This window comes from Priapulus caudatus, unplaced genomic scaffold, assembly GCF_000485595.1.
Source record: "Priapulus caudatus unplaced genomic scaffold, Priapulus_caudatus-5.0.1 Scaffold246, whole genome shotgun sequence".
In the NCBI taxonomy this organism is placed as follows: domain Eukaryota; kingdom Metazoa; phylum Priapulida; class Priapulimorpha; order Priapulimorphida; family Priapulidae; genus Priapulus; species Priapulus caudatus.
Genome location: NW_014577307.1, coordinates 251105 through 278472, shown reverse-complemented (window position 1 = coordinate 278472; position 27368 = coordinate 251105). Strand labels below are relative to the sequence as shown.

Below are 27368 nucleotides of genomic sequence, written 5' to 3'. Positions count from 1 at the left end.
CGCGCGTGCGTGGGTGTTGATGCTGGTGGGGGAGGGCCGTCATGGTGTGCGTGCTTTCGCTATAACAGCAAGCTGTCTGCGGCGTGAGCGAGCGCGCACCATAGGCGAGACGTAGGAGCAAAATAGAAAGAGCGCGAGAAAGAGAGACAGAAAGAGATAGATTGAGAGAGAAGGAGAGAGAGAAGAAGAGAGAGAGAGAGCGAGAGAGGCGAGAGAGACGAGAAGAGAGAGAGAGAACGAGAGAGGAGAGGGAGAGGGAGAGAGAGAGAGAGAGAGGAGAGAGAGAGAGAGCGAGGAGAGAGAGAGAGAGAGAGAGAGAGAGGAGGCGAGAGCGAGAGCGAGGAGGGAGGGAGGGAGGAGGGAGGGAGAGAGGAGAGAGAGAGAGAGAGAGAGAGAAGAGAGGAGAAGAGAGAGAGAGAGAGAGAGGAGAGAGGAGAGAGAGAGAGGCGAGAGATCGAGGGCCACGGGCGTCGTAGAGAAACACTGAACATTTCTGTACAGAACCCAATTCGGCAGTAGATTTTATATCCCTTCCCTGACGGCACTTGTTTTTCAAACAGCCATTTTCCCCAAATGTTAAGGTGTTGAACAACAGTAGAGGGCGTCCATAGGCTACAGGCCTGAATAAGCATCGAACAGAAATTAATTAAAAATACGCACACTGTTACTGCGCTTACAAAACATACACTTTATTCATGTTAAATAACTACAGATTCGTGCTCTATGCTCCACTCGAAACTTTTGCCAGCTCTATGATGCGAATTTCTACAGAGTAGTCGGATCCCGTTTCATACACACAAATGGCCGACCGGCGACCATGGCTACGCCACGAGCTGGAATGGCACAACACGAATAATTTTACTTCTAATGCTTTCTAGACGTCCACGAGGCATCTAATTTGCGTGCATAATGCAAATTATTGCACTCTAGTGCCGAATTTCGGCGAAAAAAAAGAGCCAAAAATGGCCTTTTCTAGAGACGAAATAGTGCAACGGTGAACAATTGCGGAAGCTTACTGTTGTACACTTCCTAGAGTCGCAGCAACTCACAGGAAACACGCTCTAAACATTTGCGCTAATTTTGCGCTAAACATCGCCTACTACTACTACTTAACTCTCACCACCTCCCGATCACTCCCCGCTTTCTCTCTCTCTCTCTCTCTCTATCTCTCGCTTTCGTTCTACTACACATTGCTGCAGATGCCGTGTTAATTGCCCTATAATGGACCGCCCTCTCACACATGCAGGAAAATTAAAGTAGGGCGCATCCACCCCAGGGGCATTCACACCAGATGCCAGGGGACTCCCCCGGTGGTGTCAATGCCCTCGGTCACCGCTACCAGGGGTAACCGCCGGGATACCAGTGATTCACAGGCGCGTATGCGGGGGATTCAATGCATCGTAGTATGTGTGTGTGTTTGTGTGACATCACTTCTATTTACAATAGGTGCCTGGTACGCTGCGCACGTACCCAATCGATGCTGGATATAATAGTCAGGCATCGACGAGACGCGGGGGCTACATGCGTCTTTTTTTTAAATATTAATGAACCCCGTCCACGTAATGTGACAATGGGACAATGGAAGTAAACGCGTCGAGCACGCGCGCAGCACTGATCTACTAGCAACAGCTTCTAGAGGTTTCCACCAGCGCAGAGAAACGCATGCACACTGACTCCAGCTAAGCTCTCAAGGAAGTAAGGCCCAAATTACCAGAGTTTCACCGTGTAATTTGCGAATCAATGCATGCCCGTACGTTGCTATGCATGTGACTCATAGAAAAACGCAGGTCTGCAAATGGACCCTCGATCCGCACTTTCACCGATAATTTTGCTAGACCTCTAGAGAAATGTTAAACATTAAGATACGGCTACCGTACCCGTAGCCACTGCCAATAACTAATTTGTCAAATGGGTGGATGCGGGTGGTAGGATTTCGTGACCTTACTGAGTCATGACGAATGAATACCCGTATCTTTTTACGTGTTTATGAAGTAAACTACGTGCGATCCTTGATACCACATCACATGTACGAATTAATTAAGTCTGCTGTTTGCCGATGTAGCACTCTGCTCCCCAACTTCCATCAGGTGGAGTGAATGGAATGTATGGCAACTATATGTTGATCATCTAACAGACAATTTTATGGTACTTTGTTTTTACATTTCTAGGTGGCCTTTGTACTTACGTGCATGTTAGCAGGTGCTGCTGTGGGATTTCGTCTCTTCATCCGACAGCAACGAATTCATGAAGCTCAAGTAGAAGACGTTTACAGATCTCCTTCTAGAGAACTTTTTATTAAGATTTTGGTGAGCATACATCTGTAATATATATATATATATAGAGAGAGAGAGAGAGAGAGAGAGAGAGTTAATTTCTAATTATATTATACTTATAGCATAGTATGCAGCTACTTCATTAGTTTAAGTACTATATCTGCATGAGCACACAAATGAACTCATTATCCATAATAGACTTTGACCAGCACATATGCATGTACAAGCTCTCATCTACATGTGCTTATGCAAACACACAATATGCATTGCATTGCAGATTCCACAACATTAAGGTTCTGGTACAGTTAGAGATATGAATATACATAATCAAATTAGCGGGCATTTCTATAGTTTATTGTTCCCAGTAAATAAACGTCCGTGTAAGTCGAAAGTTTTGCATGCGCAAAGTGTATTACAGTTCTGGCACCATACAATCGTTTAATTTATTCAAGTAAATGTATTTCTTTTTGTCTACACGCTAGAAGGAGGAGGAGGAAAGAAAGCAACAGGAAGAAAATCGAGATGCCCATGCCCATCCTGTCATCATATCTCTTGCAGTGGATCAGGCACTGGGAGAAGCTATACAGTTAACTATGCGAGACTATGTCATTAGTTGGTACCAAGAAATCAGTAATGATACTAATGAATTTTCAAAAGTTCTTGAGTAAGTATTGATAGATTAATATATGACAACATATCTCCACTGTGGATTCAGTTATCTTTTACTTATACCCAATAAGAGAACACCCAAACTTATAAAAAGTGATACAATATTTATCCTGGACTACTATTTAACTTTATAAAGCAATATGTACCACAAGAAACGTATAAAACTATTATTGTTATAGCAGAAATATTTGGCCCTTGCATCCAGTAACCTACACCGAGTATGGCTGACATCATGAAGTTTGAATGCTTCAGGGCTGATGTCTGGGAAATGCTCCAGCAACTGACGAAAAAGAGTAGGGACATTGATAAAGTGCAAGTGATTTCGCAGGATGTCGTTCAGAAGCTCTGTGACCACTTCCGTAGCATCCGTCACTGCAGCTCTCGGTTAGCATCTAAATAATTGATCGTCAAGCATTAGTAGATTAGGTATCGGAAAAAAACGATCCCACAAAAAATCTATAATATTTCTTGATTTTTCTTTTTGCAACCAACTTACTCAGGTGAGTAAATGCAAACTTCGCCATGTGTAATAAATATGTAGCAGTCATCAAATTGATTACTCGAGATTTTGAAAAAACTCAAATTTGATTGAAATCTCGAGTTTCTAAAAAAGTATAGTTTTAGAAACTATAGCAAACCAAATGTGTATCCAACCTAGTGGGTTTTGTATATCATTTCAATTTAGTCTCAGGTAGCTCGCACACGCATGAATAACAACAGTAAACATCATCTATATGAGATCATATACCCTTTCCAGTGTATCATTGACAAATGCTACTGAAAATGCAGTAGGTTATGCAAACAACGTGCTTCAAGTTATTTAGAATAGGTATACCTTGCTTTTGTATTGGGTATGTGTATCTTGGTTGGATTCAACTTTACAGGAATGAAATGTTTTCGCTGCACCCCTGCTTGATGAGTGAAGAGACAGAGACAGAATATCTGCGCCAAGCATGCGATGTGATCTTAGTTCTCGCACTACCCGCAAAACATCAGCAGGCTTCTGTGATCAGATATCTCCTACGTGAAGTCATGTTATCCGGTAACAACTGCCTTAGAGGAATGGTCGGGATGGCATGGGGTATTAGAACCGTTGTATGAAAGTTCACAATGTTACAAAAACTTGATCACATAAGTCACGATTGCCATATCTCGAAATTGTTCTCAGAATAAAATGACATACTTCATGAGCGTAATTTATAGGGGGAATCATTTGTGTTAGTGTTAAATAAACATTGTATTTGTTTACTGCTAACATTGGGTTGTTTGCATCAGTGGTTACTGACCTAGTTGTTGTTCTTTCGTTTTGAAGCCCTGTTGTTTTTCATGTTTAGTGCTAAAGCCCTGCATCGATATGGTGTGTGATCCAGACTACATAAACCAGAAGCTGGTCATCTGGTTAGAGAGCAGGGAGACTGAGTATGAAACACACAGACGCACGTATGCCTATGCTGCTACGTATGAGACGTTCATCAAAATGATCAATGCCTGCACAGACATTGAGCAGTTGAAACAAATCAGGTAGGGCGACTTTGAAATACAGCTCGCATTACTCGTATATAGTTTCAGCAGGTGTTTGTAGAGTAGGATAAAAACTCCGTGCTGTAATTACTAATAGTTGGTATTGGTGGAGACTACGCTTTAAAATCTGTAGGAATTTGTGTGTGGTGCATTTGCCAGTTTAGAAAAACAATGGTTGTCATATTTGAAGTGCAAATTGTGTATCGAATTATTATACTCTTAAAGTATAATTATGTAATTATGTTGGGGTGTGTACTAAAGATGAAGTCATGTGTGAATAGATTTAGCCAAGATTACTGTAAATAATTTAATTAATAGTGACAATTAATTGTTGAACTCTTAGGTATCATATTATCACTGAGATTATGCAGGCAACCGTGATCAACAACTGGAAAAAAGCACAGGGAATAGAAACAGGTAACAAGCATCTTGTGTGATGATTCCGCATAAAAATTGTCACACATCACTGTGCAATGGCTGATAAATTATTCCCGCTCATGCATCGATAACAATCATCACGAAAAGAAGGATAATTCGAATGCTCTGCTTTGCCTTGTTGCTGTAGAATATCTTTTCTCTGGGAGTTTCTCATGTACACTTATCCTTACAATGTACCTTTATCCTATCACAGACAGAGATGCACAGCCTACGAGCAGTGCCAAGGGGGCGTTACTAAAGGCACGTAATCTGCATCGCTACATCAAGCAGTGTCGCTACGCAAAGGCGCAATGCGAGTACCGAATTCGCATGCTAGGTGGCGCTGAGTATCTGTCGTACAGAAGCCGAGAGAGGCAGGCTGGGGTGCACGTGCCTGGAAAAAAGGTGGGCATGGGTAACCCAATCTTAGGGTCTTATAAAGATTATTATTGTAATTGTGGGGAATTTTTTACATGATTAGATCTGGCAAGGAATTAATTGAATATATACATATATATATATATATATATATATTCTAGCAGGACACCCGGCGTTGCCCGGGAAATAAAGCGCTCGATTGGTGACCACTTGGTTGAAAGAAAGATACCCAAAAATATATCTATATCTATTTATCTATCTATCTATTTATCTATCTATCTATCTATCTATCTATCCATCTATCTCTCTATCTATTTATCTATCTATCTATCTATCTATCTATCTATATGTATCTATCTATCTATCTATCTATCACACTCTATAGTCTATAATTGTGCTACGTATAGTCTTGCACACTTTGTATCAAGTCGGTGCAAGGTGAATGTTGTTACAACAATGACATGACAGACATGCAAGCCAGTGCAAAGTGAATCCCGTCTGCATGTGGGCCGGTTTATTTACCGCTACAAGGGTGCGTTGATGTAACGCTGCTGCAGGGGCATAATTTTTTCTTCATTTTTAGCTCATCTGACGACATATTTTTTCTTTATTTTTTAGCTCATCTGACGTAGTCAGATGCAGCTTGTAGATCGCATGATCGTCCGTGCGTGCGTCCGTCGTCCGTCCGTCCGTCGTCCGTCGTCCGTCCGATCAAACAGCTTGGGCACAAATCTTACCGCTCGACGTACGCGTCACGATATTTGGGGAGTGGGGGGGGGGCGAATATCTGAAACGCAGTTGGTTGAGTGTCGAAGCTGGCGCATTGTGGGTTCAAAGGTCAAAGTCAAGAGGTGTAAAGAAGGCGGAACTTCCCTCCTTAACTTAAAGGTAATAGGGAGGAAATGCAGAATTGCGGCCAAATCTAAACGGTTCGACCTAGGCCTCGTGATAGTTGGTGATATAGCATCATGGTAGGAAAAGCATCACTGTGCCAAAATTTGAGGTCACAGGTCAAAGGTCAATGGGGCACAGGCAGATTTTAAACATTTTCTGAGGACATGTCTGACGGAGCGATTGAAAAACTTTTTGCTTCAGCGCGTGACTAGCCATTTTTATGGCTTTATTGAAAGACATGAAATTTACTTTCTGCTGATATGCGAAGAGTAAGTGTCGGATAACCTTTTGACCCTCAAGCAGGAGGGTTAAACATGGATTTGTTTACTGTTAGAAAGAATTGACTGCCGGATGTTTTGTTAGTAGAATCTATACATGCCTGGATGTATGAGCCTACAATGTCACACGTGAAATTTAAAAGCTAAATTTGGTTGAAGAAGGTTTATGCTCCTTAAATCGTATATTTTCTATGGCAATTCTGTACTGTCAGTGTGTTACATGTAACTTATGCCATTGCCAGTGCATGTAGTGGCCAATAGTACTGTGTAGCTTTTGCCTGTGTTAATTAGTTACAGGTGGTAGCTCTCTATTTAGACCTGTAGGCTTGCGTACGGTAAATGGCATGAGTGCTTACCTATTCTGTCTTGCAAATAGTTGTTGCCTACTACGTACGATGGGAGCTTCCATCTTTATATCTGAAGACACTTAACGTACGTGCCATCTGGCGTGGACACTTTCATAAAGATCCCAACGAACATTCCTTTGGAGGTTCCTGATTACCATCCCTGTGCCATCCACTGTTTTTGGCCGCGGTATGTGAACACAATTTTGCGGACTAACAGGGTTTACTAGAATCCCACACACTCCACCACAGAGTCACCGCAGTAGATGCTAGATGAGCGCTGTCGCTCCTCGGCTTGTTTTGTTTTGCAATGTCAGATGACCTCGGAGGTCAAATCCAATGCGCCCATGTTCCAATGTATCCAAAGTTGCATGTAATGGCCATCCTTGGACATATATAGAGTGGCCGATATTGATTTGATCTGAGAACAGACGAACGAGAAACGTTCCACAAATAATGTATTAGATATATAATATATCAATATATAATTTAGATGTGTTAAAAATAGATAAGAAACGAATTCTTCCCTCATCTACTTTTGATGTGATGTATGATGTGCTTGGATGCATTCTCGTCACAGGCACTATCCTTCACTGCCCATCATGGAGACAGTAGAGGGGAGAAAGGCACTTCTCGCAGTATTATGACAGAGAACGCGGCTCGAGTCATTGGCTAGAATTCTCGGAAGGTGTCGAGAAAACTGAGATCCTCGCCCAAAGTGATTTCGTGTGCCTCGGGTCCGCTGCATCTTGTATATGCCGTTCGATTTTGCTTCTCCCAAAGTTAACCTGGGTCTACTCGGGCCAGCCCCAAATACAGTGGTCGATTTGGCAGTACGTCTGGTATTTTTGCCATTACCACGGCGTTCAACCCGGGTCGAGCGAAGTAACCGGCTCGCTGGGCCGTATCACTTGGGGGGGGGGTGGCTTGGGAGATGTATCCCACATCCATTGCCAACGACACCATGCATGCGACGTATCACGTGCGGATCAAGTGCCTGCATGATGAGCAGGTGAATAATCGCGAGTTCAGCTGACGACGTGGATCTTCAGGCGTGTGTGTTGCTCAAGGGACGGTGCATTGTGATTATAGATGTATGTTTTTTACTGGAACATTGCCTCTTTATCTGGCCGCTCATCTCTTAGATTTTCATTAATAACTAAGCATTGCATTTGCTATTCTTTTTTTCTTGTTTACCGGGAATCTTATTTGATAATTAACCCGGGTGTTAACCCAAAAACCGATTCGTTTACTCTTCCCTTAACCAGATGCGTGTTACGATTTTCGTACCAGGTTAACCCAGTGGCTCTGGGGAAGCAAATCGAACGCACTAGTAATGCATTATATTGAAAGATTCTCTATTCTAATATACACAAATGCACCAAATTCTAAGAAACGAGTTTAATTTCACAGATGAAAGAATTGTGATACTCTTTGTGATAAGAGTTTGTAGTCATTACAATAATGGTAGGTTAGGCATAGTAAATTAAGTTGTCACAATGATGCATGGATAGCCCTATTTCAGCGTGCAACAGCATGGAGTGAGCCACAGAGCTCTTACAACGCCATCTGTTGAGCAGCAGCAGCAGTGCAGTGAAGTTAGATCGTGCTATTGTTAAGCACAGTGAAGCATTTCTTGTTGCTGACAAGGTATTTGAAATGTTAGCAGGTCACACCCTATATGGATCTTAATTGCTATTAATTATTTTAGAAACATTGGGACAAGAATGAAAAGTTAATGCAATCCATAGATTACATTTATTTGAGATGGCTTATAGAGTTAATATACAATAGACCTTTTCACAGGACACCCTCGTCCTCGTATCGTGGGTGTCTTTCCAAGGCGATCAGATTTTGGCTGGGAAAACACTTTTTATGCTGTTTGCATTGACACAAAGTTACCTGACATCAACTTATCCTATCACAAAGACACTTTTCGTGTGTCCTTGCAGTACGGGTCATACGCAGGTTCGCATCGTGTGTACATTCTGTTGCAATGGTTCATGTGCCATATCTCATTCAGAACTAGATTCTGTCATATGTGGTGACTCATTACGTCGGCCGATGTTTGCCCTCACTGCTTCCTTTACTGTTGTTTTCAACAAGTAAGACTGAAGAAGCAACGTTTACTTATATGATATGAACATCGAATTTATTCCACCCCAGTCCAGGCTGTGACGTTGGGTGTTCATCACTGGCTTCGGTGAAGTAGTTAGCGCCACCTACTGGGACGTTTAACGCATGTTGCAATACTTCACATTTACGCCGTTATACGCAACGGACCGGAGGGCATTCTACGAGGCTCAGCAGGAGCTGTTCGAACATGCTCGAGGATCGCTTCTACCCGTCTTTCCTATCGTCGCACGTCTACAACAGCTACGTCCGCAACACTGTACGATCGCCGGAGCTCCGCGTGCAACGCCGACGCCGCCGCTGACGAGAGCAATGCTAGAACTTCAACCTGGGTGAGAATTGCACTAGCCGTTCACTGTTAATACGTATTGGTGCACCGAGTACAATCACACTTGTGTTAGCGGCCACGTCGATAGACGGCGACCTGTCTGTGAGGCCACTCTCACCGTTTAAATCCAGTGGCCATTATATACAGCCTTGACTGAATTGCGATTCACCCACTCGCAGTATAACCGAACCGTTTCACCCGCTTATTATTCGCCACAATAATTCCAGCTTGCTTCCTTCCACGCAATGGTACTCGAGAGCAGGATCACTTTTCAGAATTGTTCCACTAAGGCTCGCGTTGGGTTTTTCAGAGCGGCAGCCAGCGGCGAGGGGCCTAGCCTCGGCAGCAGTGCGTCTATGCCCAGCGACAAGCTGACAGCCCTGGAGGAGAGACTTCGCAACAAGTCTCGGGCGCTACAGGCGCTGCGCCAACTCACACGAGCCCTGACCCAAAGGTGACCTTACTCTCTCTCACACCCTCCAGGTACAGAGTCGCAGCTGAATTGTTGTGAGGGCCAGATGTATCTTCTACACCTGCCGAATGTTTAACTGACTTTTAATCTCATTTAAATGACTGCAGACCCATAACTAAACACCTAACATGCTCTAAAAGATATTTTAAATTGAATTGAGTTGTCGTTATCGCAGACGATTTGGCAAGCTAGAACAGCAGTTCAGAGAATGACACAAGAGCACAGCTAAGTTGCCAGTCTCACATCGACAGAACGGAAACGTGGAGCGTAGAATTGCAGCTGCTGGCGCGTGGAGATCGATGGCTACCGGATGGTTGGGACAACTGTCACAATTTAAAGCTCTTTTTCCTATTATATATTTTTATTATTATTATATTATATCAGAGACTAATAATGACAAAGCGAGCTTTGACACGTATTTGGTACTGATTTCACTACATTTTGTCGTATGAGTTAGATGTGTAATAAATACAAATGCTATAACAACATGAGCTGTCTTTTGTTCACTGGTCCTTTTCATCTTCCGGTAGTATTACAACCGCGTAGCTTACTTTGTTTTGACATAATTTGTACTTTTTGCACGACATGGTTTTTACGTTAGTTTACCGTCGATGTGTGGCGATGGCAAAGCCGAAATTCGCACACACAGCTACTTGAAGGAGGCACGGCAAGGATCGCCTCAGGCCAGGCCAGCGGCAACTGTACGCGGGCTAGAGACTAAACGCGTTGCTATGCAATTAATGGTAAACGCATGTGCGAAAGCTACATCGGCGGAGCGTCAGTTTACTCATACACGCATTCATACACTTCATTCCTCCGCGGGTGAGTAGTTCAGATATTTTACCAGCGCAGCGTTATTAAAAAAAAATGCGGGACTCAACCATAAAACAAGGCCATTCTAACTATAGTTTAAATGTTAAATGGTTTTAATTTTTAAACCCAGCATTGGTGCAATGTAACTTAATTTCTAGGCGAATTTTCTGCACTCGACTAGGCTACGGCCGCCGAAAAGCCCTGGCGCGCGTCCTTCAATTAGCCAGCTGTGTTGTGCGAATTTCGGGCTTTGCGATCGCCACACGACGGTAACTAACGTGAAAACGCATGTCGTGCGCAAAGCTACGAATTATGTCAAAACGAAGTAAGCTACGCGGTTTGTAATACTACCGCGAAGATAGATAAAGCCAGTGAACAAAGAAGCCTCATGTTTGGTTACAATTTGTATTTTTATATTCACATCGAACTCGTACGACAAAATGTAGCGAAATCAGTACCAAATACGTGTCAAACTCTTTGTCATTACTAGCTCCTGATTACCTCTGCCAGGGCTCTTGCGGGGGTTATGTTTTCACCGGCGTGTGTTTGAGTGTTGTTTGTGTGTTTGTGCGTTGTGTAACATGCACGTTTCGTTCACTTCCGCTAGCGGCTGCGCTGGCTGTAGACTTACAACATGAAACACAGGCTAAGGGTAACCACAGTCCTTCCCCACCTGCCCCACGCTCGCACTAATCCGGATCAAATTAATTATTTAATTAATTAATTAATTAATTAATTTTTCACTTACTTAATTTAATATATTAAGTAAAAAATTCTACATTGAGAAAATTCAGCTGTCTTGGCGGAGGGTCTGTGCTCTCTAGTTATATATATATTTTTATGGATTTTGTCCAAAATGGCCCATTTCTGATGAAGCAACTCGTGCGACTTATGTGTGCGATCTGTTTTTGTGGCTTTCTGTGCCTTAAATCTTGACGTCGCCGCTTGCTGTCTTAACCATTTGCTTCTTTGATATATTGTATATTCTGTGTTAACCATATATTACATATGTCGTGGTAATAAAAGTAGGTACCTTTGACATCTCCTCTTCCTCATTTTTAGCCTACCTTGACATCGTCAAGCTGAGCGCTATTGCACTGGGTCGTCGCCCTCGTACGTACGGCCGTCCGTCCGTCCGGTCAACATTTCGCTTTCAGGATCAAACGTACGACTCAGGACAACGTTTGGCGCAACATTTTGAAATTGGTGTTATAGTTTGATTACCTGCTATCCGCCTCCCATATTAAAACGTTCCTATTTTCGAAGCCACGGCCAGTTGAACGTACTTTCGATCCACCGCAAATTTTTTGGCAAAATGGGAATTGCCCTTAGTAGTCAGCTTTCAAACGGATTTGCTCATTTTTGGTATGTGAATGGAATCAGACGCTAGGGGTTTTGATATCTTAAAAAAAAAATTAAATGCAATAGGGGGTTTGGCAATTAATTATAGCATATTATATAAACACAAACAGTCTGTGGTGTCAGACCACTCAACTGGTTCGTTTTACAAGATTTCATTGACATATGCTTTAATGCAAATGGTCTATTCCCTCTCCACCTGGCGATAAAACGTCTATCAGGTAACAAGATTTACAAAAAATGTCGGTGAATGCAGCATAAACCGTATTTATTTCAAACGCCATACGCACAAAGCGGGATAGCGTAAGGCCATCTCACGGGTCACAATGTGATTCATTTGGTTTCTATAAATTATTATTGCGATATAACAGCATGGCAGATACGTTTCTATATGTACGTCTGACATGGTGCTCAATTAAACTGAGCTTCTTCTTACTCACTTATATTTGTGTGTCCTATTTTTGTGGCGAGCTACAGTGTCATATGACACCTTTTATTTCGTGACAATGCTATTTTTTGTCCGCGCCGCTGAAAGCGCAGAGCTGGTGCTCTATCTAAGATATGAGAGTGCTTACAAGTACTCTCTAATGTGAGCGTTGATATCCGCCGTGGTATTATGTATCCATCTATTTGTTATGTTTTATTTACCTTTCTTTATTATTATATATTTGATTTTATTTCTTTGCGCGGTTTCTCGCGCATCTACGTCGTTCAGGACGAGAGGGCAGGAGTGTTCCTTACTGTTACCATATGGTGTTCTTGTCCGGGCAAGCCGTCGAATCGACGACGGACAACGGCGAACGGCACAACCAGACGCCGGCTGGGTCGTCTCGCGACAATCTCGGCGACCTCAAAACCCTCCACAGCATCGAGTCGCGTGAGTCCGCAGCGCCGCTCTGCGTTAGGCAAGTCGGTGTGCGGTAAGCCTAGCCTGTGGCTAGTGCGTGCATGCACTCGCACGCGCGTGTGCTGTGTGTTGCTGTGTGTGGTGTGTTGTGTGTGTGTGTTTGTTGTGTGCTGTGTGTGCCGTGCGTAGAGCATGCGCGTGTGTGTTGCTGTGCGTGCATCCGTGTGGTGTGCGCGTCCGTGAGTCTTGCGATCGCGTGCGTGCATTTTGGCTGCGTGCGTGCATGCGTGTGTGTGTGTGTGGGTGTGTGTACGTACGTGCGTGCGTTCTTGCATGCGTGCGTGCGTTTACGTGCGTGCGTGCGTTGGTGGGTTGTATTTTAAAGCCGCAATTCTTACCTAGTATGCACATGCATTTGGGTGTGGCATGTTACATTAGACTGAAAATGTTGTCCGGTGGGTATCATATATATTCTTTCACTTTGGTATTCTTATGTAGTCAACCTGTTTATAATTGTCACTCAGGATAAATCGAAGCAGTGTCATTTGTTGACACGTATTCTTTCTTATCATTGTTAAACGAGCTAGTATTCCTACTATTTTGTGTGTGTTTTTGCGACCAGGTGGCTCCCTGGTTGACAAGCTATGCATTGCCAATTTCCAAGACCTCCTTCCGGTCGGTAGATGAGCGGTTTTTAGACAGAGCAAAGACAATCCTGGAGCAGTATCTAAACGTAAGCTCACCAACAGCCTCCTGCTGTACAGTGTACATGTGCACATAAGTTTAGAAGGCTATGAGTTATATTTCGACACTGCCACATGATGTTATGGATTTAATGTGGTATTCCTACTATCCTATACTTGTTACAAGCTGTTTTAATCTCTTCCCTAGTGATAGCTTCGTTTTCTCAATGTATCATCATGAAATAAATAGTTTGATGAATAATATTATTAATGATAATGATAATAATATCAATAATAATAATAACAATTATAATAATAGTAGTAGTAGTAATAGTAGCAGCAGCAGCAGCAGTAGTAGCAATAGAATTAGCAGCAGCACCATACCACCACGTCCACCACAACCAGCACCAGCAGTAGTAGTAGTAATTAAGAACGTGATTACTGTGTGCTTCAGACCTGTCTCTCTAACGAGGTGGTCGCGTGCAGCGAGATGCTCTACTACTTCCTTAGTCCGAGCCTGGAGCACATCAGGCCGCCGCAGCCCGCTCTGAAGCCCGCCTCCTCGTCCTTCCGCTTCGCAAACCTCTTCGCTCGGTCATCTGCTGTTGCTGCCAACGACTTGGATGCTGACCTTGAGCTGTTCCTCGACGACGAGAGGTGAGCCGCGTGATCATTGGGCGGGTTGTCGGTCACCTGACCTTAGTGGTCGCGCAACGTGGTGACCTCCGTGTTGATGACCTTGGTGACCCAGAAAATATGCAGCACTGACATATATGTGTGTGCCACATTTTATGCATGTTTCCACTAAACTGGACATTCATTGCATTTCTTGAGAGCTGAGCTACATTGAACTGCAAGATGAACCTCTGATCTAATGTGTCCTTATCGTGTCTAACAATGATAATAGTAATAATAATAATATTAATTGTCTCTGTCTCTAGTAATATATGTTTGTGTGTGCTGCGTGCGTGCAGTGGTCGGGAGGACCAGGAGCGAGATTCGATCGCGCGGCCGATGTACGCGCTCATCAGCGAGGTGTTTGAGCTCAGCGGCGTGTTCAGCTTCCTGCGCCGCACTCTCATCGTCTTCGTGCAGGTCACGTTCGGCAGCAGCATCAACAAGTGAGCGTCTCTGCGTCTCTCGCTGGACAGATCTCTGTGATTTTTTTCTAGAATACTTACTGTTATTATTATTATTATTATTGTTGTTGTTGTTGTTGTTGTTGTTGTTGTTGTTGTTGTTATTATCATTATTATTATTATTAATGTTTTTATTGATATTGTTATTATTATTATCATCATCATCATTATTATTATTAGTAGTAGTACAGTAGTAGCAGAAATTATTCGTTCAATTCATTTTTCATGCATCTTGCCGGCTCCCACGTTGCAGGCAGATCCACGATACTGTTGGTTGGCTGTTCAGTGAATCTATGCTCATCTGGTATATCCACCTGTTCCGCGACGCCATGTGGCCTGGTGGAAAGCTAGCAGAATGTGGACCGGCACGCAGTGATGAGGAGAAGCTAACCACCAGGGCACTAGCCAAGGCCATAGTGTTACGCAACATACCCGGTCAGTCTTTCAATGCTGCCGTCTGTCAAGCGAGGGCGCCACTTGTCATCAAATGCGCGTCGTCGTCGCAGTGTGATTGGAATTCGGAAATTGACATATCTTTTTAGTAGTTCTAGTTTTACGAATAGAGAGATGGCATATGCCATGTTAAACCAGAGTCGGACGCACTGCCCGATTTTACCGCGTCGATGACAGATTTAGTCGCACCGTGATTTTAATCTGATTGAATGTAGTTTGGGGAACTAGAGCTTCATATAGCTGTTTTCTCCCGCAGAGGCACTGTCCAACCTGGTGGGTCAACAGAATGCACGGCAGGGCACTATCAAGGTGTTCGAAGCTCTGCAGGAGAGGAGGGCAAACAAGCATCTATTCATGGTAAGTCCTGATGTTTGGAGGGCATCTTTATAGATGCAAGAGTCTAGTTAATCTCCTAGAGGCTAGAACGGCACACATGTGGAGTGAGATGTGTGGGTGGTGTACTCGGCGAAGATAGAGAAAGAACGATTTGTGGGGGTGTTTTAGGTGATGCTGATTTCGGGTGGTCATATATGTTACACACATTTTCGGACGTGAGTTGTGTGCATTTTCTGGATGGATCGCAATCGATTTTTCGTGTGAGAATGTAAAGGCAGAAGCACACGCAGAGAGGCAGAAGTTGTGCAGAAGGTTGTACGCAGGAAGAAGTACAATTTTTGTCAATTTGTAACATTAGGTGATTTTCTGTAACATAGGACCAACTTTTATTAAATTCATATGAGTGTAAATATACATAATACCTTACAATCTAAGTGGAGTTGAAGAAGGTTTATGCTCCTTAAATCGTATAATTTCTATGGCATTCTGTACTGTCAGTGTGTTACATGTAACTTATGCCACTGCCAGTGCATGTAGTGGCAATAGTACTGTGTAGCTTTTGCCTGTGTTAATTAGTTACAGGTGGTAGCTCTCTATTTCAACCTGTAGGCTTGCGTAGGTAAATGGATGAGTGCTTACCTATTCTGTCTTGCAAATAGTTGTTGCTACTACGTACGATGGGAGCTTCCATCTTTAATCTAAAGACACTTAAACGTACGTGCCATCTCGTGGCAACTTTCATAAAGATTCCAACGAACATTTCTTTGAGAAGGTTCCTGATACCATCCCTGTGCCTTCCACTGTTTTGGCGCGTATGTGAACACATTTGGGACTAGCAGGGTTTACTAGAATCCCACCACTCCACCACAGAGTCACCGCAGTAGATGCTAGATGAGCGCTGTCGCTCCTCGGCACTTGTTTTGTTTTGCAATGTCAGATGACCTCGGAGGTCAAATCCAATGCGCCCATGTTCCAATGTATCCAAAGTTGCATGTAATGGCCATCCTTGGACATATATAGAGTGGCCGATATTGATTTGAATCGAGAACAGACGAACAGAGAAACTTCCACAAATATGTATTAGATATATAATATATCAATATATAATTTAGATGTGTTAAAAATAGATAAGAAACGAAATTCTTCCCTCATCTACTTTTGATGTGATGTATGATTTGCTTGGATGCATTCTCGTCACAGGCACTATCCTTCACTGCCATCATGGAGACAGTAGAGGGGAGAAAGGCATTCCTCGAGTATTTACAGAGAACGGGCCTCGAGTCATTGCTAGAATTCTGGGAAGGTGTCGAGAAACTGAGATCCTCGCCAAAAGTGAGTTGGTGCTCGGGTCCGCTGCATCTTGTATAATGCGTTCGATTTGCTTCCCCAAGTTAACCTGGGTCTACTCGGGCCAGCCCCAAATACGTTCGATTTGGCAGTCACGTGGTATTTTTGCATTACCCGGGTCAACCCGGGTGAGGACGAAGTGAGCGGCTCGCCGAGGTGCTCACTTGGGGGGGGGCTTGGGGAAGTATCCCACAATCCATTGCAACGACACCATGCATGGCGACGATATCAGTGCGGGATCAGTGCTGCATGAATGTAGCAGTGTGAATGACTGCGTGTGTTTGCTCAAGGACGGTGATTGGATAAGATGATGTTTTTTACTGGACATGCTCTCTATCCTTGAGCCGCTCATTCTTAGATTTCATTAATAATAAGATTGCAATTGCTATTCTTTTTTTCTTGTTAACGGCATCTATGATAATTAACCCGGGTTAACCCAAAAACCGTTCGTTTATCTTCCCTAACCCAGATGCGTTCGATTTCGTACCCAGATTAACCCAGGTGGCTCTGGGGAAGCAAATTGAACGCACTAGTAATGATTATATGAAAGATTCTCTATTCTAATATACACAAATGCACCAAATTCTAAGAAACGAGTTTAATTTCAAGTGAAAGAATTGTGATACTCTTTGTGATAGAGTTTGTAGTCAATTACAATAACGGGTAGGTTAGGCATAGTAAATTAAGTTGTCACAATGATGCATGGATAGCCCTATTTCAGGTCAAACAGCATGGAGTGGCCACAGAGCTCTACCAACGCCATCTGTTGAGCAGCAGCAGCAGTGCAGTGAAGTTAGATCGTGCTATTGTTAAGCACATGGAAGCATTTCTTGTTGCTGACAAGGTATTTGTAATGTTGCAGGTCACACCTATATGGATTTAATTTGTCAATTAGAGATTTTAGAAACATTGGGACAAGAATAGAAAAGTTAATGCAATCCATAGATTACATTTATTTGAGATGGCTTATAGAGTTTAATATACAATAGACCTTTTCACCAGGACACTCGTCCTCGTATCGTGGGTGTCTTTCCAAGGCGATCAGATTTTGGCTGGGAAAACACGTTTTTATGCTGTTTGCCATTGACACAAAGTTACCTGACATCAACTTATCCTACTCACAAAGACCACTTTTCGTGTGTTCTTGAGTACGGGTCATACGCAGGTTCGATCGTGTGTACATTTGTGCAATGGTCATGTGCCATATCTCAATTCAGAACTAGATTCTGTCATATGTGGTGACTCATTACGTCGGCCATGTTTGCTCACCTGCTTCCTTTACTGTTGTATTTCCAAAGTAAAGACTGAAGAAGCAACGTTTACTATATGATACGAACATCGAATTTATTCCACCCCAGTCCAGGCTGTGACGTTGGTGTTCATCACTGGCTTCGGTGAAGTAGTTAGCGCCACCTACTGGGCACGTTATAACGCATGTTGCAATACTCTCACATTTACGCCGTTATACGCAGGGACCGGAGGGATTCTACGAGGCTCAGCAGGAGCTGTTCGACACGCTCGAGGATCGCTTCTACCCGTCTTTCCTAGTCAGCGACGTCTACAACAGCTACGTCGGCAACATGTACGATCCGGCCGGAGCCTCGCGTGCGACGCCCGACGCCGCCGCTGACGAGAGCAATGCGAGAAGTACACTGGGTGAGAATTGCACTGTTCGCTGTTCACTGTTAATACGTATTGGTGCACCCGAGTACAATCACACTTGTGTTAGCGGCCACCTCGATAGAACGGCGACCTGTCCGTGAAGGCCACTCTCACCGTTTAAATCCAGTGGCCATTATATACAGCCTTGACTGAATTGCGATTTCACCCACTCGCAGTATAACCGAACCGTTTCACCCGCTTATTATTCGCACAATAATTCCAGCTTGCTTCCTTCCACGCAATGCGTACTCGAAAGCAGGATCACTTTTCAGAATTGTTCCACTAAGGCTCGCGTTGGTTTTTTCAGAGCGGCAGGCGAGCGAGGGGCCTAGCCTCGGGCAGCAGTGCGTCTACGCCCAGCGCAAGCTGACAGCCCTGGAGGAGAGATTTCGCAACAAGTCTCGGGCGCTACAGGCGCTGCGCAACTCACACCGACCTGACCCAAAGGTGACCTTACTCTCTCTCACACCCTCCAGGACAGAGTCGCAGCTGGATTGTTGTGAGGGCCAGATGTATCTCTTTAACCCTGCGATGTTTAACTGACTTTTAATCTCATTTAAATGACTGCAAGACCCTAAACTAAACCCTAACATGCTTAAAAAATATTTTTAATTGAAATTGAGTTGTCGTTATCGCAGACGATTGGCAAGCTAGAACAGGCAGTTCAGGAAATGACACAAGAGCAGCTACAGTTGCAGTCTCACATCGACAGAACGGAAACGTGGAGCGAGAATTGCAGCTGCTGGCGCGTGGAGATCGATGGCTACCAGGTTGGGGCACTGTCACAAATTTAAAGCTCTTTTTCCTATTATATATTTTTATTATTATTATATTATATCAGGAGCTAATAATGACAAAGGAGTTTGACACGTATTTGGTACTGATTTCACTACATTTTGTCGTATGAGTTAGATGTGAATAAAAATACAAATGTATACAAACATGAGCTTCTTTTGTTCACTGGTCCTTATTCTATCTTCCGGTAGTATTACAAACCGCGTAGGCTTACTTCGTTTTGACATAATTGTATCTTTTGCACGACATGGTTTTTTACGTTAGTTACCGTCGTGTGCGATGCAAGCCCGAAATTCGCGACCACAGCCTACTGAAGGAGGCACGCAGGGATCGCCTCAAGCAGCGCCAGCGGCACTGTACGCGCCGCGCCCCCCGTGCAACAGCCCCGCTTGGCTAACCCCCGACTACACCTAACGGTTGCGTCCATATTAACATGTAAAACACAGTGTGCGAGAAAGCCTACGAATGCGGCTGGATGCGTCAGTTACTCACATAACGATTCATACACATCATTCCTCCGGCGGGTCGAAGTAGTAGCATATTTCTACCACGGCAGCGTTTATCAAAAAAAAACTCGCCGGACTTTTCAACACATATAAAACACGGCCATTCCTAATATAGTTTAAATGTAAAATAGTTTTAATCTTTTAAACCAGGCATTGGTCTGCCAATGTCAACTTAAATTTCTAGGCGCCGAATTTTCTGGCACTCCGACTAGGCTATAACGGCCGAAAAGAAGCTTTGGCGCGCCTTGCCTTCAACTTAGCTGGTGTGGCGAATTTCGGGCTTTGCATCGCCACAGCACGGTAACTAACGTGAAAACCATGTTCGTGCAATAGTACGCCATTGAGCAAAACGAAGTAAGCTACGCGTTTGTAATATTACCCGGTAGAAAAGATAGAATAAAGACGCGTGAACAAAAGAAGCTCATTGTTTGCTATACATTTGTAGATTTTTATTCTTTCACGAGTCGAACTCGTACGACTAAAATGTAGCGAAATCGTACCATAATACTGTCAAACTCCTCTCGCATTACTACTCCTGCATTACCCTGCCAGGGCTTGGCGGGGGTTTATTTTTACCGCGTGCGTGTTTGCCGTGTTGGTTTGTGTGTTGTGGTTTGTTAAACATGCACGTATTCAGTCACTTCCCGCCTAGGTGGCGCTGGCTTTAGTACTCTGTACAAAGCATGCACGCACAGGCTAAGGGTAACACAGTCCTTCCCCACTGCCACGCTGCGGCCCATAATCCGGATCCAATTAATTATTTAATTAAATTATCCTAATTAATTTTTCCACTTCATTAATTAATGTAATTAAATAAAAAAAATTACATTGAGAAAATTCAGCTGTCTTGGCGGAGGTCTGTGCTCTCCGAGTGCTCTAGTTATATATATTATCCTATATAATCTTATATGGATTTTGGTCCAAAATGCCCCATTTCTGATGAAGCATCTCGTGCGACTTATGTGTGCGATCGTTTCTTGTGGCTTTCTGTGCATAAATCTTGAGTCGCCCATTGCTGTCTTACCCATTTGTTCTTTGTATATTGTATATTCTGTGTTAGGCATATATACATATGTTCGTGTAATAAAAGTTAGGTTACCTTTGACATCTCCTCTTCCTCATTTTTTAAGCTCACCTGACATCGTCAAGCTTGAGCTATTGCATGGAGTCGCGTCCGGTGCGTACGTCCGTCGTCACGTACCGTTGTCCGTCAACATTTTTTTCGCTTCAGTCAACGATAAACTCAAGGAACCGTTTGGGCCACAATGTTTTGAAATTTGGGTCATAGTTTTTACTGCTGGCTCCCATATTAAACGTCCTCATTTTGAAGCACGCCAGTTGACTAGCTTTCGATGCCACGGCAATTTTTGGCAAAAATCGGAATTTGGGGAGGCGACAATTAGTCAGCTTTCAGGTTCAACGCGAATTTGCTCATTTTTGGTATGTGAATGATAAAGCGCTAGGGGTTTTGATGATTAAAAAAAAAATTATGCAAATTAGGGGAGGGTTGGCAATTATTAAGCATATATATATAAACAGCAAACAGTCCTGAGTGGTGCACACATGCGTCATGGTTCGTTTTACAAGATTTCATTGCCAATATTGCTATGTAATGGCAAAATCGTATTCTGCTCCACCCTGCGATCAAACCGTTATATTAGAGTAAAGATTTACTAAACATGTCGGAATGCGCAGCATAGACCTATTTATTTCAACGCCAATCGGCTACATGCTTATTTGGTTGATTTGTGTGTGTTGTGTGTTGTGTAATGGCGTGGGTTTATGTGATGTGTGTGGCGTCCTTGAGTGCTTGAGCGGAATACCATACTACATAAAATTGATGATTTTTCGTCATCATTATTTTCAGCTATTAAGGTTACATATGTTCTAGAGTTGGCCGATACTTCCAAACTGCGCCACGGTTCGAGTATTCTATAAATAACAATATGTTAACAAAGTTCAAGACCTCAAGTCACTGGTCACGATATTAATAAAGTTCATAACTGAGACTCTTCTCTCCATACTTTCCTTGCAAGGGATTCTATCTATTCACCTCGTAACGTGCGATTCTCGTTATGGGGTACGGTCGATCGCATTGTACGCAGGTGTGTATCACCATAAGGCGTGCCACACTTTCATTTCTCGACACAATGACTATTTTTCCGTCGCGCGCTGAAGCAGGCGCAAGAGGTGGCTCTATCTAGAGATATGAGAATCTTTAGCAAGCTACTCTCTAATGTGAGCGTGGATCCCCGCGTGTAATTCTATCCGCATCTATTATTATTTTATATTTAATTCATGGGTCTGAGTATACCTGTTTGAAGTTATCATTTATGCACGTGCGCCGTGCAGTAAAGGCTATTACTTCGAAGCGCGAACTAGCGCTCCAGCCCTCAGCTTTGCACCGTTTTGACGGAAGCGAGCGTGGAGAGGAAACGTTGTTCTGACCTTTATCAATCTGGTGTGATTTACAATTTTTAATGCCTTTGTTGACTAATACGAGTCAGCCATAGAGTGACGCGTCCCATATAGCTCAGTTCCTGACGGACAGCCATCAAGATGGGCAAGAGTACCAGCGGTATTATTTCTCTAAAGCGCGCCCCGGCTGGCTTAGTCTCATAAGAAAGTACATCGGCGACCCTCCACTAACTCTCTGCGTTCCCAGCGCGGGAAATCAGTCCGCCGGTGACGCCAATGAGCAGCCGGCAGACACGCCCGTCACTTGCAGTAGCACATCCCCTCGCCAAGACCCTCGTGCCCTGCGAACTTAAAAGTTTAACCACCTTCTCCGTATAAACCTAAGCGCCCTATATGAGTGTACTTTATGCGTGCATTGAGACCACATGTACGCAACGTGCGACGTCGCAAAAGCTCTCGTTGTCGTTGTCGTGGCTGTCCGATGGACCTCGCTGTGCAGTGCTCGCGTGCTCATGCGCATGCGATTGGACGTCTTACGACCCTGTTGCGCCCATGTAGTAACGCTCGGGAGTGTATGGTGTAGGAGTTGAGAGCTTGCGTCTAACGGCTCCGACTATGCAGAGGTGTCACCCATGACAGGCTTTGTATAGATGTGAATGATTAATGATTTGATGATAGCGTGCTCAAATATCCACCGCATCGTGTTGTGGGCCCGTAACGTCGCGTCCCTTCGGCATGCGGCGTGCATTTGTGGTCGTCGGTGCATGCGTGTGTGTTGTGTGCTGTGGGTGTACGTACGTCGCGTGCGTCGTCTTGGCATGCGTGCGTGCATTCGCTGCGTGCGTGTGTGTGTGGTGGATGTGTGTGTGTGGTGATGGGTTGTATTTTAAAGGCCTGCAATTCTTACTAGTCATCCACTATGCATCTTGGGTGTGGCAGGTTAGCATTAGACTTGAAAATGTTTGTCCGGTAGGTATGCATATATATTCTTTCACCTTTGGTATTCTTACTGTAGTCAACCTGTTTATAAATTTGTCACTCAGAGGATAATCGAAGGCAGTGTCATTTGTTGACACGTATTCTTTCTTATCATTGCTTAAACGAGCTAGTATTACTACTATTTTGTGTGTGTTTTCCTGCGACCCAGGTGGCTCCCTGGTTGACAAGCTATGCATTGCATTTCCCCAACGACCATTCCATTTCCGGTCGTGAGATGAGCGTTTTTAGACAGAAGCAAAGACAATCCTGGAGCAGTACTAAACGTTGAAGCTCACCAACACGCCTCCTGGGCTGTACAGGTGTACATGTGCACATAAAGTTTAGAAGGCTATGAGATTATATTTCGACACCTGGCCGGGCGACCATGATGTTATGGACATTGTATAGGTGGTATTCTACTATCCTACTACTTGTCTACAGAGCTGTTTAATCTCTTCCCTAAGTGATAAGCTTGCGTTTTCTCAACTGTTATCATCATGACAGATAAAAGTTTGATGAATAATATTATATAATCGATATGATAATTAATATCAATAAAATATAATAACAACTTATAGATGAGATAGTAGTAGTAAGTAATAGTAGCACAGCAGCAGCAGTAGTAGCAAATAGAATTTAGCAGCAAGCACCATACCACCCGTCCACCACATACCAGCACAGCACGTATATAGTCACCATTAGAACGCGTGATTACTGATGTGCTTCAGACCTGTCTCTCTTAACGAGGTGGTCGCGTGCAGCGCAGATTGCTCTACTCTACTTCCTTAGTCCGAGCCTGGAGGCAACATCAGGCCGCGCAGGCCCGCTCTGTGAAGCCGCCTGCGCTCGTCCTTGCCGCTTTCGCAAACTCTTCGCTCGGCTCATCTGCTGTTGCTGCCCAACGACTTGATGGCTGACCTTGAGCTGTTCCTCGACGACGAGAGGTGAGCCGCGTCTGAATCATTGGGCGGGTTGTCGTCACCTTGACCTTAGTGGTTCGCGCAACGTGGTGGACCTCCGTGTTGATGGACCTGGTGACGGCAATAAATACTGCAGCACTGACATATATGCTGTGTGCGCACATTTTATGGCATGTTTCCACTAAACTGACGATTCATTTGCATTTCCTTGAGAGCTGAGGCTACATTTTTTTAACTGCAAGATGAACAATCTGCTGCTCAATGTGTCCTTAACTCGTGTCCTAACAATGATAATAGTAATATAATAATATTAATTGTCTCTGTCTCTAGTATATATGTTTTGTGTCGTGCTCGCGTCGCGTGCGGTCGCGCGAGACCCAGACGCCGCCAGATTCGATCGGACGCGGCCGATGATACAGCGCTCATCACAGGAGGTGTTTGAGCTCAGCGCGTGTCTCAGCTTCCTGCGCCGCCTCTCATCGTCTCGGCAGGTCTCACGGTTCGCAGCAGCATCAACAGTGAGCCGTCTCTGCGTCTCTCTGTCCCGCTGGACAGATCGTTCTGTGATTTTTTTTAGAAGTACTTACTGTTATTATTATTACTTATTATTGTTGTCTGTTGTTGTTGTTCCGTTGCTTGTGTTTTGTGTTTTATGCATAGTTTATTTAATTAATTATTAATCATAATATATTATTCATATTAATTTATTATAATGTTTTGATATGTTATTATTATTATGCATCATCATCATGTATTATTATTAGTTACGTGTACAGTAGTAGCAGAAATTATTCGTTCAATTCATTTTTCACTGCATCTGCCCGGCTCCCAACGTTGCAGGGCAGATCCACGATACTTGTTGGTATGCTGTTCAGTGAATCTATGCTCATCTGGTATAGTCCACCTGTTCCGCGACGCCATGGGCCTGGTGGAAAGCTACAGAATTGTGGACGGCGCCGCCAGTGATGAGGAGAAGCTAACCACCAGGGCAACTAGCCCAAGAGCAATAGTGTTACGCAACATACCCGGTCAGTCTTTCAATGCTGCCGTCTGTCAAGCGGAGGGCGCCATCTTGTCCATCAAAATGCGCGTTCGTCGTCGCAATGTGATTGTAAGTTCGGCACAATTGCACATATCTTTTTAGTAGTTCTAGTTTACGAATAGAAGAGATGGCAACTGCGCATGTTAAACAGGCAGAGTCCGACGGCGAACTGCCCGTTTTACAGGCGTCGATGACAGATTTAGTCAGCCCGTGGATTTTAATCATGATGAATGTAGTTTGGGGAAGCTAGAGCTTCATAATAGCTGTTTTTCTCGCGCAGAGGCACTGCTGTCGCCAACCTGGTGGTCAACAGAATGGCACGGGCCGGGCACTAAGTGCGAAGGTGTCGACGGACCTGGTCTGCAGGAGAGGAGGGCAAGACAAGCATCTATTCATGGTAAGTCCTGATGTTTGGAGGGCATTTCTATGATGCAACAGAGTCTATTAAGTCCTCCTAGAGGCTAGACCGGCACGACATGTGGAGTGAATGTGTGGGGGGTGTATCGGCGAAGATAGAGAAAGAACGATTTGTGGGGGTTGTTTTTAAGGTGAGCTGATCTTCGGGTTGGTCATATATGTTGCAGCACACATTTTCGGACGTGAGTTGTGTGGCGATTTTCTGGATGGATCGCAATCGATTTCTCGTGTGAGAATGTAAAGGCAGAAGCACACGCAGAGAGCAGAAAGTTGTGGCGAAGGTTGTACGCAGGAAGAAGTACAGATGTTTTGTCACATTCGTAACATTTTAGGTGAATTTTTCTGTAACATAGGACCAAATTTTATTAAAAATTCATTATGAGTGTAAATATACATAATACCTTACAATCTAAGTGGTTTTTCATATTCATGTAATAAATAATAAAAAGAATAGTGAATTATTTTCGTAACCGTAAATCAACACAAAAATGTACAACATAAAACACACGTGGCAAAAACGTAAAGTACGGTGTCATATATCATTAAAGTCGTGTCATCCACCCAGCTTTACATTGGGGAAAAGAAACCTTGTGCCGTTAACCGGCTAATTACATCTCATGCACAGGATTTGCAATGACTGGCTACAGCACCCATCTGATCATACCGCCTTTAGATCAATGTATTGTCTGGTCAATGATGACCCCACTTTGACACTATAAGAGGGCGTGCGGCTAGCAGCTGCCACTATATTGCTGACAGTCAAGTAAGAAATATGAGATGTCAAATATTAGAAGGTAAATCGTTGATCGTGTGTTAGTTCGCAATGCTTGCTACGTGCATGCGGTCGCATACATGTTTTACATGGTGATTTTTGACGAGTTTTATCACGTGGCATTGAATCCCTTCAAACTGGAGTCAGTTCAACGTAAATTGAATACTTCGTGCATGTGTAAATGTGTAAAACTCGTAACAGTAGTGTGGTGTTTAGCTTCGGGATATATATGTGTGTGTGTGCAAAGCGACGCGTAGATGCGATCGGAATGCATGCACGCGATTATGGTCACGGCCACGTTAGTGAGTAGCCAACCAACTAGCCACCTCCTCTTCTCAGAGCGAGCGATTGCAGTGCTGCCCCCTAATTCCGGCAGGCAGCGATAATGATGTTGGCGTTGGTGCAATTGCAGCCGGATGCCTCATCGCAGGCATACTGCGGGAACGGATGAAACTTTTCGCCGATCTGGCAGCCGCACATTGTGCTTCGGATTCTTAACTGCAAGGCAATCAATAGTTCAGGCATCTCCGTCACACACAATTCAAATTAGACGCAAAATTCAGATTAGACACACAATTCGACGCAGCGAATATCTTCCGCTTCTTGCATATTCATTCCCGGTGGCGAATATCTTCCGCTTCTTGCATATTCATTCCCGGTGGTCCTTTCTGGATTGTCACGAATGACACGTTCCTTGCCACAGTTATTGCTTCAAAGATTAATGTAGTGTATGACGGGCGAGAGAGATATATCAAATCTCTCTCTGCCTCTTTATCTCTATCTTTTTATCTGTATGTCCGTCTGTCCATCCATCTGTCTATGTATCCCCTCCTTCTCGCCCCCTCGCTCTCCTCGCACGTGCGCTCTCTCTCTCTCTCTCTCTCACTCCCTTTCTCATTCACTCTTTCTCTCTCTGTCTCGCTCGCTACTTGCCTCTCTTTTCCCCTCTCTCTTTCCATTCAGCTTTCTCCCCCACTCGGCTCTCTCCTCTCACTGTCTCTATCTCTCCCCCTCTCTCCCTCTCTCTCGCTGTCTCTCTCACTCTCCCTCTCCCACTCCCTCTCGCTGTCTCTCTCCCTCTCCCTCTCTCCCTCTCTCTCGCTGTCTCTCTCCCTCTCCCTCTCTCCCTCTCTCTCGCTGTCTCTCTCCCTCTCCCTCTCCCACTCCCTCCCCC

General features: G+C 44.1%; 2 protein-coding genes across 3 annotated transcripts in view; one reads left to right on the top strand and one right to left on the bottom strand.

The window, feature by feature from the left end:
- Positions 1 to 2168: 2168 nt before the first annotated feature.
- Positions 2169 to 19186, top strand: LOC106807994 (sorting nexin-25-like; the record flags this gene model as incomplete). 2 transcript variants are annotated; one of them, XM_014810533.1, is given in 12 exon segments in its annotated part: positions 2169 to 2306; positions 2759 to 2937; positions 3195 to 3326; positions 3827 to 3984; positions 4277 to 4463; positions 4807 to 4880; positions 5095 to 5285; positions 16538 to 16669; positions 17406 to 17528; positions 18157 to 18340; positions 18654 to 18793; positions 18985 to 19186. In XM_014810533.1, coding segments are annotated over 12 exon segments (1794 nt in total), but the record flags the coding sequence as incomplete, so codon positions are not given.
- A 6597-nt stretch (positions 19187 to 25783) lies between these two features.
- LOC106807995 overlaps positions 25784 to 27368 on the bottom strand; it is a gene marked incomplete at its 5' end in the record, with an annotated part of 6431 nt that continues 4846 nt past the window's right edge. The window contains 1 exon segment of the mRNA XM_014810534.1: positions 25784 to 26692. Within this exon segment, the coding sequence (XP_014666020.1) occupies positions 26558 to 26692 (135 nt within the window).